At 44.1% G+C, this 16,820-nt stretch overlaps 3 protein-coding genes across 6 annotated transcripts in view; 1 reads left to right on the forward strand and 2 right to left on the reverse strand.

Annotated features, from left to right (window-relative positions):
* LOC129856956 (succinate dehydrogenase [ubiquinone] flavoprotein subunit, mitochondrial-like) overlaps positions 1 to 7,557 on the reverse strand; it is a 10,034-nt gene extending 2,477 nt beyond the window's left edge. Inside the window, exons 1-14 of the mRNA XM_055924760.1 lie at positions 7,428 to 7,557; positions 6,924 to 7,007; positions 6,449 to 6,610; positions 5,993 to 6,136; positions 5,102 to 5,266; positions 4,579 to 4,727; positions 4,292 to 4,416; positions 3,812 to 3,980; positions 3,318 to 3,513; positions 2,954 to 3,125; positions 2,696 to 2,814; positions 1,691 to 1,802; positions 1,123 to 1,253; positions 749 to 862 (exon numbers count right to left, since the gene is read on the reverse strand). Coding sequence (XP_055780735.1) covers positions 749 to 862; positions 1,123 to 1,253; positions 1,691 to 1,802; positions 2,696 to 2,814; positions 2,954 to 3,125; positions 3,318 to 3,513; positions 3,812 to 3,980; positions 4,292 to 4,416; positions 4,579 to 4,727; positions 5,102 to 5,266; positions 5,993 to 6,136; positions 6,449 to 6,610; positions 6,924 to 7,007; positions 7,428 to 7,478 — 1,893 coding nt within the window. The 5' untranslated portion in view covers positions 7,479 to 7,557. The remainder of the gene's footprint in view (positions 1 to 748; positions 863 to 1,122; positions 1,254 to 1,690; positions 1,803 to 2,695; positions 2,815 to 2,953; positions 3,126 to 3,317; positions 3,514 to 3,811; positions 3,981 to 4,291; positions 4,417 to 4,578; positions 4,728 to 5,101; positions 5,267 to 5,992; positions 6,137 to 6,448; positions 6,611 to 6,923; positions 7,008 to 7,427) is intronic.
* A 111-nt stretch (positions 7,558 to 7,668) lies between these two features.
* On the forward strand, positions 7,669 to 11,020 carry LOC129856958 (coiled-coil domain-containing protein 127-like). The gene is made up of 4 exons (XM_055924766.1): positions 7,669 to 7,888; positions 8,470 to 8,605; positions 9,025 to 9,278; positions 10,101 to 11,020. The coding sequence occupies exons 2-4, from the start codon at positions 8,479 to 8,481 to the stop codon at positions 10,560 to 10,562; spliced, it is 843 nt and encodes a 280-aa protein (XP_055780741.1). The 5' UTR covers positions 7,669 to 7,888; positions 8,470 to 8,478; the 3' UTR covers positions 10,563 to 11,020.
* Positions 10,915 to 16,820, reverse strand: part of LOC129856957 (acyl-CoA dehydrogenase family member 10-like) — a 10,471-nt gene continuing 4,565 nt past the window's right edge. For 3 of the 4 annotated variants that reach the window (XM_055924765.1, XM_055924761.1, XM_055924762.1), the window contains 2 exons: positions 13,162 to 13,338; positions 10,915 to 11,829 (listed from right to left, as the gene is read on the reverse strand). In XM_055924765.1, the coding sequence (XP_055780740.1) occupies positions 11,684 to 11,829; positions 13,162 to 13,338 (323 nt within the window). In that variant the 3' untranslated portion in view covers positions 10,915 to 11,683. Of the gene's footprint in view, positions 11,830 to 13,147; positions 13,339 to 16,820 lie in introns of those variants that run through there. The other variant, XM_055924764.1, reaches the window with a different exon arrangement.

The following is a 16,820-nucleotide window of genomic DNA, read 5'->3' on the forward strand; positions in this document are numbered from 1 at the left end:
TGTGTTACCTCGCCAGACAGACAGGAGTCGTGGTAGTTGTTTTACCTCGCCAGACAGACAGGAGTCGTGGTAGTTCTTTTACCTCGCCAGACAGACAGGAGTCGTGGTAGTTCTTTTACCTCGCCAGACAGACAGGAGTCGTGGTAGCTGTGTTACCTCGCCAGACAGACAGGAGTCGTGGTAGTTCTTTTACCTCGCCAGACAGACAGGAGTCGTGGTAGTTCTTTTACCTCGCCAGACAGACAGGAGTCGTGGTAGCTGTGTTACCTCGCCAGACAGACAGGAGTCGTGGTAGTTGTTTTACCTCGCCAGACAGACAGGAGTCGTGGTAGTTGTTTTACCTCGCCAGACAGACAGGAGTCGTGGTAGTTGTGTTACCTCGCCAGACAGACAGGAGTCGTGGTAGTTGTTTTACCTCGCCAGACAGACAGGAGTCGTGGTAGTTGTTTTACCTCGCCAGACAGACAGGAGTCGTGGTAGTTGTTTTACCTCGCCAGACAGACAGGAGTCGTGGTAGTTGTTTTACCTCGCCAGACAGACAGGAGTCGTGGTAGTTGTTTTACCTTGCCAGACAGACAGGAGTCGTGGTAGTTGTTTTACCTTGCCAGACAGACAGGAGTCGTGGTAGTTGTTTTACCTTGCCAGACAGACAGGAGTCGTGGTAGTTGTTTTACCTTGCCAGACAGACAGGAGTCGTGGTAGTTGTTTTACCTTGCTAGACAGACAGGAGTTGTGGTAGTTGTTTTACCTTGCCAGTCTTAGGATCCATAGTGGACATTGTGTGTTTTCTCCAATGCTGTTGGAAAGGCTTCCTCTCCTGTCCTGCCAGAGGCCTGGCGTAGTCCAGCTCATCCATACGCTCCTGGAACACACAATGTCACAGTTAAGTCCCCTGCCTATCAATTAACCAATCAACCAACCGGACATTCAACAAATAAACAAACAACAAATAAATGAATCTATAAATCAACCAGCCAATCAACCAATACCTGTATCGCTACAATGAGGAGATGTGTAGTGCAGCTTTGTGGCCCTGAGTTGTAGATCACTTAATTTGAGTGGCTGGTTGGAGAGTGCTCTCCTCATCTTATTTAACCAGGTGAGAATCCATCCTCCTCTCACCTTGTAGTCCTCCCGGGCGTGTGCTCCCCTGGTCTCCGTGCGGGCCTCGGCAGAGTGGATAGTCTGGACCGCGTTCAGCATCAGGTTCTGCAGCTCCAGAGACTCGACCAGGTCAGTGTTCCACACCATACCTGACCGAACGGGAAACGTTGGTTACAACAACCAACACCAATCCTGTGGTCTGACCATCCTGATCCCGAGTCCAGGAGAAGTGTTTCATCTAGGTCTGGTAAAGCCATAGCTGCAGGAAGTACAGTAGCTTTGGGGTGGAGCTGGTAACATTTTTTTGCAGGCAGGGGGTGCAGATTTTTTAAAATCGGTCTGCAAATACAGGACTGGTAAAGGCCCAGAGTACTACTTTTGTGAACAATATATTTATATATTTTTTCTTCTTCTGATTTTTCAGGGGGTGCTGCAGCACCCTCAGGACCTCTACTTCCTGCAGCTATGGCTAAAACTGTCCTAAATCTCACTGAAAACGACTGAATCAAGAGATATGATAACAACATAAAGTCAACACATCTAAGTGAGATCAACTCTGAATATTGATTTGAGGTAAACTGCTGACCACGGTCGAATGTCTTGATGTCCTCCATGGTCTGGTAGATGGCGTCCATCTTGTCACATCCCTCCTTCAGAACGTCACCGGTACGGAACACTGCTGCATGGTTCTGCATCGTCTGGAGACAGAGACAAAAAGACAAGAGGATTGGTTTTAAAGAGCTCAGACATGACAACTGAAACATCTATGTCAGGACTGTCCAACCCTGTTCCAGGAGAGCTAAAACCTACAGGAGGGTAGCTCTCCAGGAACAGGGTTGGAGTTAAAACCTACAGGAGGGTATCTCTCCAGGAACAGGGTTGGAGTTAAAACCTACAGGAGGGTATCTCTCCAGGAACAGGGTTGGAGTTAAAACCTACAGGAGGGTATCTCTCTATGAACAGTGTTGGAGTTAAAACCTACAGGAAGGTAGCTCTCTAGGAACAGTGTTGGAGTTAAAACCTACAGGAGGGTAGCTCTCCAGGAACAGGGTTGGAGTTAAAACCTACAGGAGGGTAGCTCTCTAGGAACAGTGTTGGAGTTAAAACCTACAGGAGGGTAGCTCTCTAGGAACAGTGTTGGAGTTAAAACCTACAGGAGGGTAGCTCTCTAGGAACAGTGTTGGAGTTAAAACCTACAGGAGGGTATCTCCCCGAAAACAGGGTTGGAGTTAAAACCTACAGGAGGGTGTCTCTCCAGGAACAGGGCTGAAGTTATACCCTCCTGTAGGTTTTCTCTCCAAGAAAAGGGTTGAAGTTAAAACCTACAGGAGGGTATCTCTCCAAGAACAGGGTTGTAATGAAAACCTATAGGAGGGTATCTCTCCAGGAACAGGGTTGTAATGAAAACCTATAGGAGGGTATCTCTCCAAGAACAGGGTTGTAATGAAAACCTATAGGAGGGTATCTCTCCAGGAACAGGGTTGGGGAGCCTTGCTCAATGTGTACCACTGCACTGCCTAAATACACTAGACTGGATACAGATGCCAATACATTTCAACAGAAAACCTTTTAGTCAACATGTATTCCTCACTCTCTGCATGTTGAGTCTGATCTCAGAGGTTCTGGTGTTCCCGTCAGCAAACCTGATCTTGTCCAGGTTGGCCACAGACTCCTCTCCAGCACTGGGCTTCAGTGGGGAAAGCTTCTCACCTAGAATGGCAAAAAGAGAAAGTCAAACACCAAGTATATTAAAGCATTATTAGCTATTCGTTTTTTAACATGACTGAAAAAGATAAAGAAATCAACCAATTATCTAACCAATCAGTCATAATGTGAAAAGCCTGCTTACCTGGGGTGCAGGTGTCAGCGATGGTGAGGGCACAGGCTCTGCCAAACACCACCAGATCCAGCAGGGAGTTGGCACCCAGCCGGTTGGCACCATGGACACTGGCACAGGCAGCCTCACCACAGGCATACAGCCCTGGCACCACCTTGTCCTCCCCATCTGGATGAGTTATGACCTGAGAGGGAGATGACCAAGACCGTTACAGTTCTGGGTAAGACTGATTGATTGACGTGAAGTTTCTGGAAGGACAATAAACGTTGTCAACTAATCAATCTGTCTTACCCAGCCATAGTGATCACAATCCCTTACGGAGACAAGGAAATCCCCCAAACTAACAGTGAGATTTGTAAAGAGTGTTATATTCTACCTGTCCCTTATAGTTAGTGGGGATTCCTCCCATGTTGTAGTGGACGGTGGGCAGGACAGGGATGGGCTCTTTGGTGACGTCAACCCCAGCGAAGATCATGGCGGTCTCAGAGATACCAGGCAGGCGGGTGGCCAGCTGCTGGGGGGGCAGGTGATGCAACTGCAGGTACACATGGTCCTTCTCTGGACCACAACCCCTGGAAATGAAAAAAGGCTTCTGTGAGAGTCTTTCTGTGCGAGAGAGTCTTTCTGTGCGAGAGAGTCTTTCTGTGCGAGAGAGTCTTTCTGTGCGAGAGAGTCTTTCTGTGCGAGAGTCTTTCAGGTCGATTCATAGATTTTTGGGCCAATTTCAAGTTGTGGCCTCAAATTCCAATAACATTTTTACTTCCATCTCCAAGAATGAACGCTATTAAGGGGGTTAGGGATTGAGTCAGATACTACTGGTGGAGCGAAATATGTAATGAAATCAATATTCAGTATTGTTGATTATCATACCTTCCCTCGCGGATCTCAATGGTCATGGAGCGTGACACCACATCCCGGGAGGCCAGATCTTTGGCGTTGGGAGCGTAGCGTTCCATAAAGCGCTCTCCTTCACTGTTGATGAGGATGCCTCCCTCGCCACGGCAACCCTCAGTGATGAGGCAGCCGGCACCATAGATACCTGACAGGGTTACATCACAGCTATGGTGTCATGTGTCACCTCAGGTCAAATATACACTGATGACCTTTGCATTTACGTACTGAATGGTCAGTCAGTTGACCTTAAAACAAATCCTTACAGTAAATATGGATTTCATAAGTGGGGAGTGGCCATGGATCTCCATACTAGTTACAGTATAGTTACATTATAGTTACAGTATAGTTACTGGCTGTGGTTCTTACCAGTTACAGTATAGTTACAGTATAGTTAGTGACTGTGGTTCTTACTAGTTACAGTATAGTTACAGTATAGTTAGTGGCTGTGGTTCTTACCGGTGGGGTGGAACTGTACAAACTCCAGGTCCTGGCATGGTAGGCCAGCTCTGGTTACCATGGCGTTGCCATCCCCGGTGCTGGTGTGGGCTGAGGTACAGCTGAAGTAGGTACGGCCATAACCACTACACATACAAAGAGAGATACTGGATATAAGGAGGTTGCTACTGGTGTAGACATGTGCGATGTATAATCCTACTGACTCAAAGCGATTGTCAGGACATTACAGAGCTTCATTCTGAGGGACATGAGAAATATGAAAGACTCTGGGACGTGAACAAGCATACCCAGTAGCGATGACAGTGTTGTTGGCTCTGAAGCGGTGGATGGATCCATCCTCCATACAGAGAGCGATCACTCCTCTGCATTCACCATCCTCCATCAGCAGGTCCAGGGCAAAGTACTCCACAAAGTAGCTGGTATCATACCTTAAGGACTGGAGAAGAACAATTAATGGGACATTGAAAAATCAAAAAGGTACATGGTTGTATAAATAACAGTCGATGTATGCAAGGTCTCAGACTGAAGCCAGACGTGTGAATGCAAACTGAACCCTTGTCTCAGCTCTGTTTCCAGCTTATACTGTTCAACTACCACACATTGGCCTTGAAATGTTTTTCTACCATTCACCTTAGGGACCACAATGGAAACAAGTCAATGACCTTTTGTGTTATTCCTGTCAAGTTTTTCAAAAATCTATGTACTGTGTTTTAACTGTCAAATAAAAATCAGTCAATGATCCAACCAAACTAGAGGACATATTTAATAAAGCGAGTCTTGGAAGCAGTCTCATGATAACATTAAACACACCCGTCCATACAATGTGTGAAGAAGGGAGTGTCCAGTCCTGTCAGCTACACAGCAGCATCGGTGTGCTTGGCCTCCCTTTCCAAAATTCAGGCTCTGACCCCCGAAGGCCCTCTGATAGATCTTCCCATCCTCTGTCCGACTGAAGGGCATTCCAAAGTTCTCCAGCTAGCGGGGGGGGGGGGGGGGGGGGGGGGGGGGGGGGCACAAAGAACAATGTGATACAACCATATTGTCATGGGAGACAGAGATGGTTTCAAGCGCAGGGCACAGCAGGTGTTTATTGTAAAGGAACACAGGAGGAGGCAGGTAGCTGGGTCCAGGGGCAGGCAGAAGGTCATACACAGGGGGTCCAAAAAAAGCAACAGTACAGGCAGGGAAAAGGCTGGTAACGTCGTCCGGGAGATCAGGCAATAGGTTGATAACAGGATATCCGATAGGCAAAAGGTGTCATTAGTGAGGCAGGCAAAAACTATCATACACGGGAATGTAATGTAAAATGGGAGGAGTAGATCACGGGAAAAACAGCGCTCCGAATAGAAGAGTGTCACAAAACAAACAATACCTCATAATGATGGGGTGCACAGAACTGAACTAAATAGTGTGTGATAATGACCTACAGGTGTGTGAACAGGTGATCAGAATTCAGGTGATTGGGATCTGGAGAGTGAGCTGCGTTCAGGGGCGATCTATGTGTTTGAGACTGTGAGCTGGAAAGTGACCTGCGTTCAGGGTTCTACGTGTTTTGACAGTGTGAGTTGGAAACAGACGTTACACATATTCCAGCACTTTATTTTATGTCTTTGGGGGAAAAACAGACTAAAACACCAGGATCTGTGTCTGAAATTGCACCCTATTTAGTGTTCAAAATGTAGTGCACTAATTATCTCTCACCTCCACCACGGCAGCTGGGGCCTGCTCTGTCATGTAGTGGATAGCATCCTGGTCCCCTAGCCAATCAGATCCCTTCACTGTGTCGTAGAAGTGCCACCTCCAATCATCTCCCTCCATGTTACCCAGGGCTGCATTGATCCCACCCTGGATTGGACAAAATCAACACTAATGAATTCAACAGTTCATTATGACTCAACAATTCAACAGTTCATTATTACAAAGTGCATTTCTATTCATTCATCATAATAGTACTGTAATGATAGTATTTACTCTTCACATGCACTTCAACTACAGGTGATTGTTGAGAAGCTACCCAACTACTCCCAAGCCAAACCCCAATTCCCTCCGACTAGTAAAATATGAAAAAAAAATGAAATGAGGTACGAACCGCTTGATGCATTGATGTCAATGGGAGACTGAAGTTAGGTATTCACCCCTAAATATGCATAGGCCTACCTGTGCTGCCACAGTGTGAGACCTAGTGGGGAACAGCTTGGTGACACAGGCCGTGTTGAAGCCAGCCTCAGACAGACCAAAAGCAGCTCTCAGACCTGCTCCCCCAGCCCCTACCACCACCGCATCAAACTCATGATCCACTACCGGGTACTGGGTTGAGATCTGAGGATCAGAATAATATTGACTCGGATACACAGACACTGACATTGATCTCCTGTGAATATTGATAACTACAAAAAAAAAAACATGGCTGATATGACATTGTAACAAACAAAATTGCACGCCATTCATACAAATTAAAAGGGAATCCTTTTAAAAAAAATGTACGATGCATATTGTATGTAGATATGTAAATACAATATGTAAATACAAATGACTTCATAACAAGAATGTCTCTTGAAGACCTTTATTTAAAAATGTGTTTTGCATTAAACGGAAGAAGAAGAAAGTCGGTGTTATGTTGTGTAAAACTCACATCATCTGACACTTTGGCGTTGTCCTTCTTCCCATAGATGGAGAAGTGGATGTTCCTGGAGCTGCATCGGGTTGCTGCAGGGAACTATAATTATGGGGATAACATGATACATCAATAGGTAGAGATCATAGACATATAATTAACTCTCAAATACATAGAAAACATAAACCATCATAATTTCACACTGGATCAGCAACATATTCAATCAAATCAAGGTGGGAAAATACTCAAAACCCCCAAAGAATATCCCTGTCATTATGAATAGGTCATTTAGCAAGTACAGTATATATTTTTTTACATTTTAACATGTTCAAAAAGTGACTCTCAGACAGCTAACGTTATGTAACGAAGGGTCTGGTCTGGCCTGGAGGACTGTTATGAAAGGCTGTGTCTGCTGCTGGTTACGAAAGCTGTAAGAGAAGCATTCCCTCCCCATCGCAGTTACAAAACTGACTTTTCACAGACTACACAAATGCATTATCCAACAACAATTATTAAACTCACGGCTTTAGTTAATAAAATCCTCTTGGTCAGGACTCTGGATACACTTGCCATCCTTATTATTCACAGGGTTCCTGCTAACAACTACAAAGTAACTGTCTAGGAACGAACACATCTATACTGATTGGGGGCAAATTAATCCCTTCCTGGGGCCCCGCCCACTGGAAGAAACCATCTCAAACGTCTTGAAAGCAAGGGGGAGGCTTCAAGTTCTAAATCCATTTCTGCACACATTAGATAAAATAAATGAATTAAGACTTGACAAAATGTTGAGTTTTAAATAAACAATTTCTCTTTACACATATATTGTAATGACATAGAGACTATATCTTCGACTACAACACCATCGTACAACACAAGTGGTCTCTTTGTAATTATATTGGTTAAAGACGTTGTATAATCGCTCTTTCCCATAGGTACAGGGACAAATGTATAGCCAATTGACCTAGACACATTTTGTCAAGGTGAGCGTCTGCTCAATTTTTAAAATGAATCTACTGTACTTTGCAATGTGTTATTTGGGCCTGAAATAGCCGTGCAATAATGCAATGACTCAGTTAGCTGTTGTTACTTTTAGCCTGCAAGCTAACCACCATGTAAAGCTGTGTTGTTGTGTTAGCTGTGGCAAGATAGCTAGCAAGTGTGCTAGCAAACCGCACTTGTTTTGTTGGTGTTAATTAGCTATTCATGTTCAGGCCAAAGAATGGACATTTTTAAAAGTGTTACAATGACAACAAAGAGAGACTGCCATTAGCCACATTGCTGTGTCAGTCGTCATGTGGGATGCATGCCAATGGTGTGGTCAGGGAGTTGTCATCTGAGATCAATAAGACCAACCGTTTCCCCTGCTAATATTTTCTAGTTGACTTGCCTAGCTATTTATTTAAATATAATTAACGTTACTACTATTCCTCATTTTAGGTCAAGGTAATACCTTATGGTCAGGTTGGTTGTATGTAACAACAGCTAGTCGACTAGCTAGATAAAACAATGTATGTGGTGGTGACAGGTACGTGTATAAACATTCGACTCTCCCCTGTTATAGGGCACCTCTATGAACAACTTGAATGACCCCCCTAGATGGAACATGGGCCCAGACCCACGAGGAGGTGCTGCTGCTGCTGACGGGAACAAATGGAATTATGCCCTCCTGGTGCCAATGCTGGGGCTGGCTGCCTTTCGTAAGTTGCCTGCACAGTACAGTGTTGTTACACAAGGACAGGATATTCACTTTACATGACATGTGGCGTATATACAACTGAAGACAACATTTGTAGGCCAATCTTGTACTTACTTTGACAGACACTGACAAGACTTACTCTTTTGTGGTGACTTCACTGCATTGCTTTAAACCAAATTGGTTGTCATTACAACACTATAACATTATTATTACAATCACTACATATAATATTGCAGAAAAGTGATTGGGTAGTTCCAACCGGGGCTTGAACATGGGACTGTTGAACCAACACCTTCTCTGAGGAGGGGAGGTTGGTGGGTTATTATATGAGAAGGTGTTTGGTCAACAGCCACAAGGTCCTGGGTTTAAGCCCTAGTCAGGACTACGCCCTATAATAACCAAACAACCTCCCATCCTCAGGCTGGATCTGGACCAGAGAGTGTCAGACAGAGATCATAAAGGTCAAGGCCCGGTACGACCAGGACATGTCTACCGTGACCTCCAACCTTGAGATGAAGTACAGAGACACCCTGACGGAGAACCGGCGGGCGGCGGCCATCTTAGAGCTGGAGCTGGAGAAGGAGAGGCAGAGGGTCCAGAGGTACCGCCAGGCCCTCATCTCACAGAGCCAGCAGGTCATGGAGGAACGCAAACAGCTACAGGTGGAACGAGAGGTGGGAGGACTTGACTTAAAGATGCACCCCGGGATCTTAAGCACAGCAAATTTGTAACATATAGCACACATTTCTAAATTCGTATGATATCATACAAATTGCAAAATTCGTAGCATGTCGCAAGAAATGGATGATGTGTACACAATTGGATGAAGTAGTACACAAGAAACGGGGACCACTTTTGTCTCATGAGCAACACTTTCAAAACTACAGGCTGAAATGATCAAAATGTTTGAGAATGCATCTTTAACTTAGTTTTAACTCCTAGTGGAGCCTGGTAAGGGCCTTGAAGGTGTGAGGGGGATGTTGCTTTTAAGGTGGAGTTGTTATAAGCTGAGGTTATTTGTTGATGTTTAAATTGAACAGATAGGGACAGTGAAAGAGAGACAGGAAAGGTATGAGATGTGTGCCAGAAGGACTATGGGTCAGATTGAAACCCATGCAGACACTGGTATACCAATACATGTGTACTGAAAAGGGAAAGGGGGATACCTAGTCAGTTGTACAATTGAATGCCTTCAACTGAAATGTGTCTTCTGCATTTAACCCAACCCCTCTGAATCAGAGAGGTGCAGGGGGCTGCCATAAATCAACATCCATGTCTTCGGCGCCCGGGGAACACTGGGTTAACTGCCATGCGCAGGGGCAGAGCAACAGATTTTGACCTTGTCAGCTCAGGGATTCAATCCAGCAACCTTTCGGTTACTGGCCCATCGCTCTAACCACAGTGCTGTGGAACTAACCACTAGACTAAACCCTGAAGCCACAGTTGAGATTTGTATTATCTTGTGTTAAATAAACATTTCATTTTCAAATCGCCAGGCTCTGGAGCAAGAGAAGATGAAGCTTTTAGAATCCGGCGCCGCTGGGGCCATCCTCCAACACGCTCTGGCCAGAGAGATCGACTGGCACCAGAGGGCCTCAGCCATGCTGAAGGATCTGGAGGAGGACCTTGTAGAGAGACAGGGGGCCTACTGCAACCTGCTCCTCCCCAGGGAACATAGACTGGAGATGGAGAAGAACCTGCTCATCAAGGTGGTGAAGGAACCGTTGGGAACGGATACAGATCTGGAGGGAGACCTGAAGGATATCTTTAAGAACGACCGCTACTGTGCCAAAGGTAACAATCGCCTCCTCAACGTGAAGAAAATGGACAAGAGGAAGAATGGTAGCTTGATGTGGCTCTACCTCAGATACTGGCAGCTGCAGGTTACCATGGAGGCGCATAAACGGGCAGAGGACTCAATACTGGGAGTTACACCAGATAACAACAACCTCAAGTGACCTTGATAGGGTTGACATTGAGTATATAGTAACAGTCTTCTTGACTGCACAAATGTTTTATTTTTCACTAAATGGTGAATTAGTTCATATATTTCATTTCCTCTACATCATTTTATGACTCCTGACGAATGTAAACGCTTACGTTGTTACTAGTGAAACACAGTAAATGCCAATGGAATTGTCATTGAATGTCAGGGATATTTTCACAACTATAGTTTTGTCTTTGCACTCCAAACCCAATGTTGGATGATATGATACAGTACCATGAATTCTAGAGGAATTTCTCCTTTTGATAAAATCATATATATCCACATTGGATATCACAGCTGTTTGGTCAGTCATGTAGAAAAAAAATAGTGATATACTTTATTTTGACAGAATATACAATGTTATAACAGACTGTGGTTGTGTCATACAATAATGTAATGAGGTGTAATATACTGACATCTCTGACTGGATACTTGGTGTGGGTTATTTAATTAGAGGTATGGTTGAGTAAAGCCCAGGACCACTTGACAAGCATTGCTGACCATAGCATCCTCAGGCTCCATAAAGTTTGAACTAATGTAAACTGAATCTAAGAAATAGACCTGAGCAAACATTTACATTTTATTCATCGAGCGGACACTCTTGTCCAGAGATGAAGTTTTGTAGGGAAAAAACCAACCACAGTTATTGCACGTAAAGCCTTCTTGGAAACAGCTGCTATCAGTAGAAAAAAGCCAGGAAGAGAAAAACAAGTGCAAAAGATTCTGAGGCACAGCAATCGGCTTTAGGCCATCTACGGCCAGGGGCGATCCTGCCCAGGGAAGGCTGCCGTTTCCTGGCTGAGACAGTAGCCCAGGGCTCCTGGAGGGAATAGTGGATGAACAGCTGAACTCTGGAAGTCTGGGTAGGATGGGGAGTCATCCTCTCTAAGACACCCCTTAAAGTCCCGCTCCAGTTATTTTTGACCTTTTCCTGTTGAAAAACAATATCCTGGGTATAAATGTAGAAATGTAATGTAATGTGTCCTTAAGCGCCAAAAAAGAACAGATGACTTCCTCTATGCTGCCAATCACTTCAGCTACTGAAATCTGGTCTTAAAGGGGCAATCGAGGATTTGAAAAACAACAAAGCAGTCACTCTGCTACTTGCCCCTTTAAAGGGGAGGTGCCTGCATGAGGCGACCTGGGCATGGCGTTGAAGATACGGAAGCCCTCTTTGGTGGCAAAGTCCCAGGCCAGGTCAGCCACCTCCTCAGCTAACCTCCCAGAGCCGGTTTGTTCTGTAAAAGAGGGATAGTTAAGCCTACAACTACATATTGTTCATAAAACAGATGTAAGGTTAACATCTGGACAGACTGTTAGGCTAGCTAAATAATAATATAATCTGGACAGACTGTTAGGCTAGCTAAGTAATAATATAATCTGGACAGACTGTTAGGCTAGCTAAGTAATAATATAATCTGGACAGACTGTTAGGCCAGCTAAATAATAATATAATCTGGACAGACTGGCCAGCTAAATAATAATATAATCTGGACAGACTGTTAGGCTAGCTAAGTAATAATATAATCTGGACAGACTGTTAGGCTAGCTAAATAATAATATATTCTGGACAGACTGTTAGGCCAGTTAAGTAATAATATAATCTGGACAGACTGTTAGGCTAGCTAAGTAATAATATAATCTGGACAGACTGTTAGGCTAGCTAAATAATAATATATTCTGGACAGACTGTTAGGCCAGTTAAGTAATAATATAATCTGGACAGACTGTTAGGCTAGCTAAGTAATAATATAATCTGGACAGACTGTTAGGCTAGCTAAATAATAATATATTCTGGACAGACTGTTAGGCCAGTTAAGTAATAATATAATCTGGACAGACTGTTAGGCTAGCTAAGTAATAATATAATCTGGACAGACTGTTAGGCTAGCTAAGTAATAATATAATCTGGACAGACTGGCCAGCTAAATAATAATATAATCTGGACAGACTGTTAGGCTAGCTAAGTAATAATATAATCTGGACAGACTGTTAGGCTAGCTAAATAATAATATATTCTGGACAGACTGTTAGGCCAGTTAAGTAATAATATAATCTGGACAGACTGTTAGGCTAGCTAAGTAATAATATAATCTGGACAGACTGTTAGGCTAGCTAAGTAATAATATAATCTGGACAGACTGTTAGGCTAGCTAAGTAATAATATAATCTGGACAGACTGGCCAGCTAAGTAATAATATAATCTGGACAGACAGGCCAGCTAAGTAATAATATAATCTGGACAGACTGTTAGGCTAGCTAAGTAATAATATAATCTGGACAGACTGTTAGGCTAAATAATAATATAATCTGGACAGACAGGCTAGCTAAGTAATAATATATTCTGGACAGACAGGCTAATTAAGTATTAATATAATCTGGACAGACTGTTAGGCTAGCTAAATAATAATATATTCTGGACAGATTTAGGCTAGGTAAATAATATAATAGTAATATATGCCATTTAGCAGACACTTTTATCCAAAGCAAATTAGTCATGCATGCATATATTATTTTTTTAATGTATGAGTCTGAGACACAATCCTAAACTCTGGTCTATGTTCTGGTACCTGCAATGGTACTCTTGCTCTCCCCCTGGTGGCTGGCTGCCAGGCAGAAGAGGTGGAAGGCCATGTAGAAGTTCCATTCTGGGATTCCCTCCTCCAGACCCATAGAGCTGCAGTACTGCCTCATCACCTCCTCCACAGTGGGGATACCCAGGTGGACTAGGCCCCTGTCAGATATACCTGTAGGAAACACAATGAAACCACCACTGTGTTGATATACTGAGTCATAACTATACTGAACAAAAATATACAACGCAACATGCAACAATTTCAAAGATGTTACTGAGTTACAGTTCATATGAGGAAATCAGTCAATTTAAATACATTAATTAGGCCCTAATCTATTGATTTCACATGACTGGGAATACAGATAAGCATATGTTGGTCACAGATACCTTTAAAAAAAAAAAAAAGTAGGCGTGAATCAGAAAACCAGTCAGTATCTGGTGTGACTACCATTTGGCTCATGCAGTGTGACACATCTCCTTCGCATAGAGTTGATCAGGCTGTTGATTGTGGCCTGTGGAACGTTGTCCTACTCATTTACATTTAAGTCATTTAGCAGACGCTCTTATCCAGAGCGACTTACAAATTGGTGCATTCACCTTATGATATCCAGTGGAACAACCACTTTACAATAGTGCATCTAAATCTTTTAAGGGGGGGGGGGGGGTTAGAAGGATTACTTTATCCTATCCTAGGTATTCCTTAAAGAGGTGGGGTTTCAGGTGTCTCCGGAAGGTGGTGATTGACTCCGCTGACCTGGCGTCGTGAGGGAGTTTGTTCCACCATTGGGCTGCCAGAGCAGCGAACAGTTTTGACTGGGCTGAGCGGGAACTGTACTTCCTCAGAGGTAGGGAGGCGAGCAGACCAGAGGTGGATGAACGCAGTGCCCTTGTTTGGGTGTAGGGCCTGATCAGAGCCTGAAGGTACGGAGGTGCCGTTCCCATCACAGCTCCGTAGGCAAGTACCATGGTCTTGTAGCGGATGCGAGCTTCAACTGGAAGCCAGTGGAGAGAGCGGAGGAGCGGGGTGACGTGAGAGAACTTGGGAAGGTTGAACACCAGACGGGCTGCGGCGTTCTGGATGAGTTTAAACATTTTGACCAATCGATTGGTCGAAAGAACAGCACTTCTCTCGGTCGACCAATATTTTTTTTTAGTCGGGGACAGCCCTAGTATGGACAGGCATACTCCTCTTCAATGGCTGTGCGAAGTTGCTGGATATTGGCGGGAACTGGAACACGCTGTCATACAAGTAGATCCAGAGCATCCCAAACATGCTCAATGGGTGACATGTCTGGTGAATATGCAGGCCATGGAAAAACTGGGACATTTTCAGCTTCCAGGAATTGTGTACAGATCCTTGCGTAATGGGGCCATGCATTATCATGCTGAATTATGAGGTGATTGCAGTGGATTAAATGGCACTACAATGGGCCTCAGGATCTCGTCCCGGTATCTCTGTGCATTCAAATTGCTATCGATAAATGCAATTGTGTTAGTTGTCCGTAGCTTATGCCTGTCCATACTAGGGCTGTCCCCGACTAAAAAAAAATATTGGTCGATCGAGAGAAGTGCTGTTCTTTCGACCAATCGATTGGTCAAAATGTTTAAACTTATTTTTCCATATATAGACAGACACCCTATGTGTTTGAATAAAACCAACTACATATGCACTGAGCTTGTCTGATGCTTTAAGCACACTGTTTGATTATATAATTAAGACACAAATGACTCAAGAGCCCGATGGTCACAATGTGTTAAAAGAAATTACAGCAAGTGCATGTGTGACTGGCGCAAGTTGTCTCGCTCTCCTCCCTACTGCAGCGAAAAGGCACCATAACACAGCAAGTGTTTATTGCGCTGTCCATGCTGAAGCTGCCACATCATTATAGCCATTTAGTTTCTGTCTTGATTCTGACTGAAAAGTTCTGTTAACGAAATCCCTAATTTGTTTAGGAAAGCCAAACAGCTGCTGTTAAAATACAATATTATTATTTTCTCTGACCATTCAGAAACAGTAAACACTAAATAAGTGTACCAGACAGTCTGTTCTAACGCAAGAAATAAATACATAAAGCCTTTATTACAGCAGATGAAAAACAGTTGCATGCACATTTCCAATAAGTCAGTTCAAGTACATTTCTGCGCTGCTAGAGCTGCCCTGGTCAACTGTAAGTGCTGTTAGGTGGAAATGTCTAGGATCAACAACGGTTCAGCCGCAAAGTGGTAGGCCACACAAGCTCACAGAACGGGACCGCCGAGTGCTGAAGCGCGTAACAATCGTCTGTCCTCGGTTGCAACACTCGCTTCCAGAGGCAGTTTGGAAATCTGTAGTAAAGTCAGCACAAGAACTGTTCGTCGGCAGCTTCATGAAATGGGTTTCCATGGCCGAGCAGCGACACACAAGCCTAAGATCACCATGCGCAATGCCAAGTGTCGGTTGAAGTGGTGTAAAGGCGGTGGAAACGCATTACCTGGAGTGATGAATAACGTTGCACCATCTGGCAGTCCGACTGACAAATCTGTGCATAGTGCCAACTGTGAAGTTTGATGGAGGAGGTATAATGGTCTGGGCTGTTTTTCATGGTTCAGGCCCCTTAGTTCCAGAGAAGGGAAAGCTTAACGCTACAGCATACAATGACATTCTAGACGATTCTGTGCTTCCAACTTTGTGGCAACAGTTTGGGGAAGGCTCTTTCCTGTTTCAGCATGACAATGCCCCTGTGCACAAAGTAAGGTCCATATAGAAATGGTTTGTCGAGATCGGTGTCGAAGAACTTGACTGGCCTGCACAGAGCCCTGACCTCAACCCCATCGAACACCTTTGGAATGAACTGGAACACCAAATGTGAGCCAGGCCTAATCGCCCAACCTCACTAATGCTCTTGTGGCCGAATGGAGTCCCCGCAGCAATGTTCCAACATCTAGTGGAAAGCCTTCCCAGAACAGTAGAGGCAGTTATAGCAGCAAAGGGTGGACCAACTCCATAGTAATGGCCATGATTTTGGAATGAGATGTTCGACGAGCAGGTGTCCACATACTTTTGACCATGTAGTGTATATAGGCTATGTTCAATTTATCGAATCAGTTATTGTTTTCTTGTTAAACTCAGACATTTCTCTCAAAACACAGGGATGTCGATTCGCAAGGAACTAGTATTATCAGAGGACCAAAAAACAGTAGGTTATTCTGTCTGGAATTGTACAATATTACATTACCCGACCACCCCCAGTAAAACTAATCCTGTCTGAATATGGTTTAAGGCATTGTTCTCAATCCCAATATGCTGGTTCATTTTGCTACTATGCACATAGCAACATAGGGAAAGGTGCCAATTCTATGGTGCACTGAAGATTATGTTTCAGACCTGCGGACAGCGACTGTATCCAACGCCGGAGAAAGCGCATTTGTTATAAAATAATATTAGATCTATTAGCGTTGCACCATTATTTTTACATAGTATAACCACATGCACATTTTAGAGTGGCCTTTTATTGTCCCCAGCACAAGGTGCACCTGTGTAATGATCATGCTGTTTAATCAGCTTCTTGATATGCCACACCTGTCAGGTGGATGGATTATCTTGGCAAAGGTGAAATGCTCACGAACAAGGATGTAAACAAAGTTGTGCGCAGAATTTGAGAGAAATACATTTTT

The sequence above is a fragment of the Salvelinus fontinalis genome, chromosome 6 (assembly GCF_029448725.1).
Source record: "Salvelinus fontinalis isolate EN_2023a chromosome 6, ASM2944872v1, whole genome shotgun sequence".
In the NCBI taxonomy this organism is placed as follows: Eukaryota; Metazoa; Chordata; class Actinopteri; order Salmoniformes; family Salmonidae; genus Salvelinus; species Salvelinus fontinalis.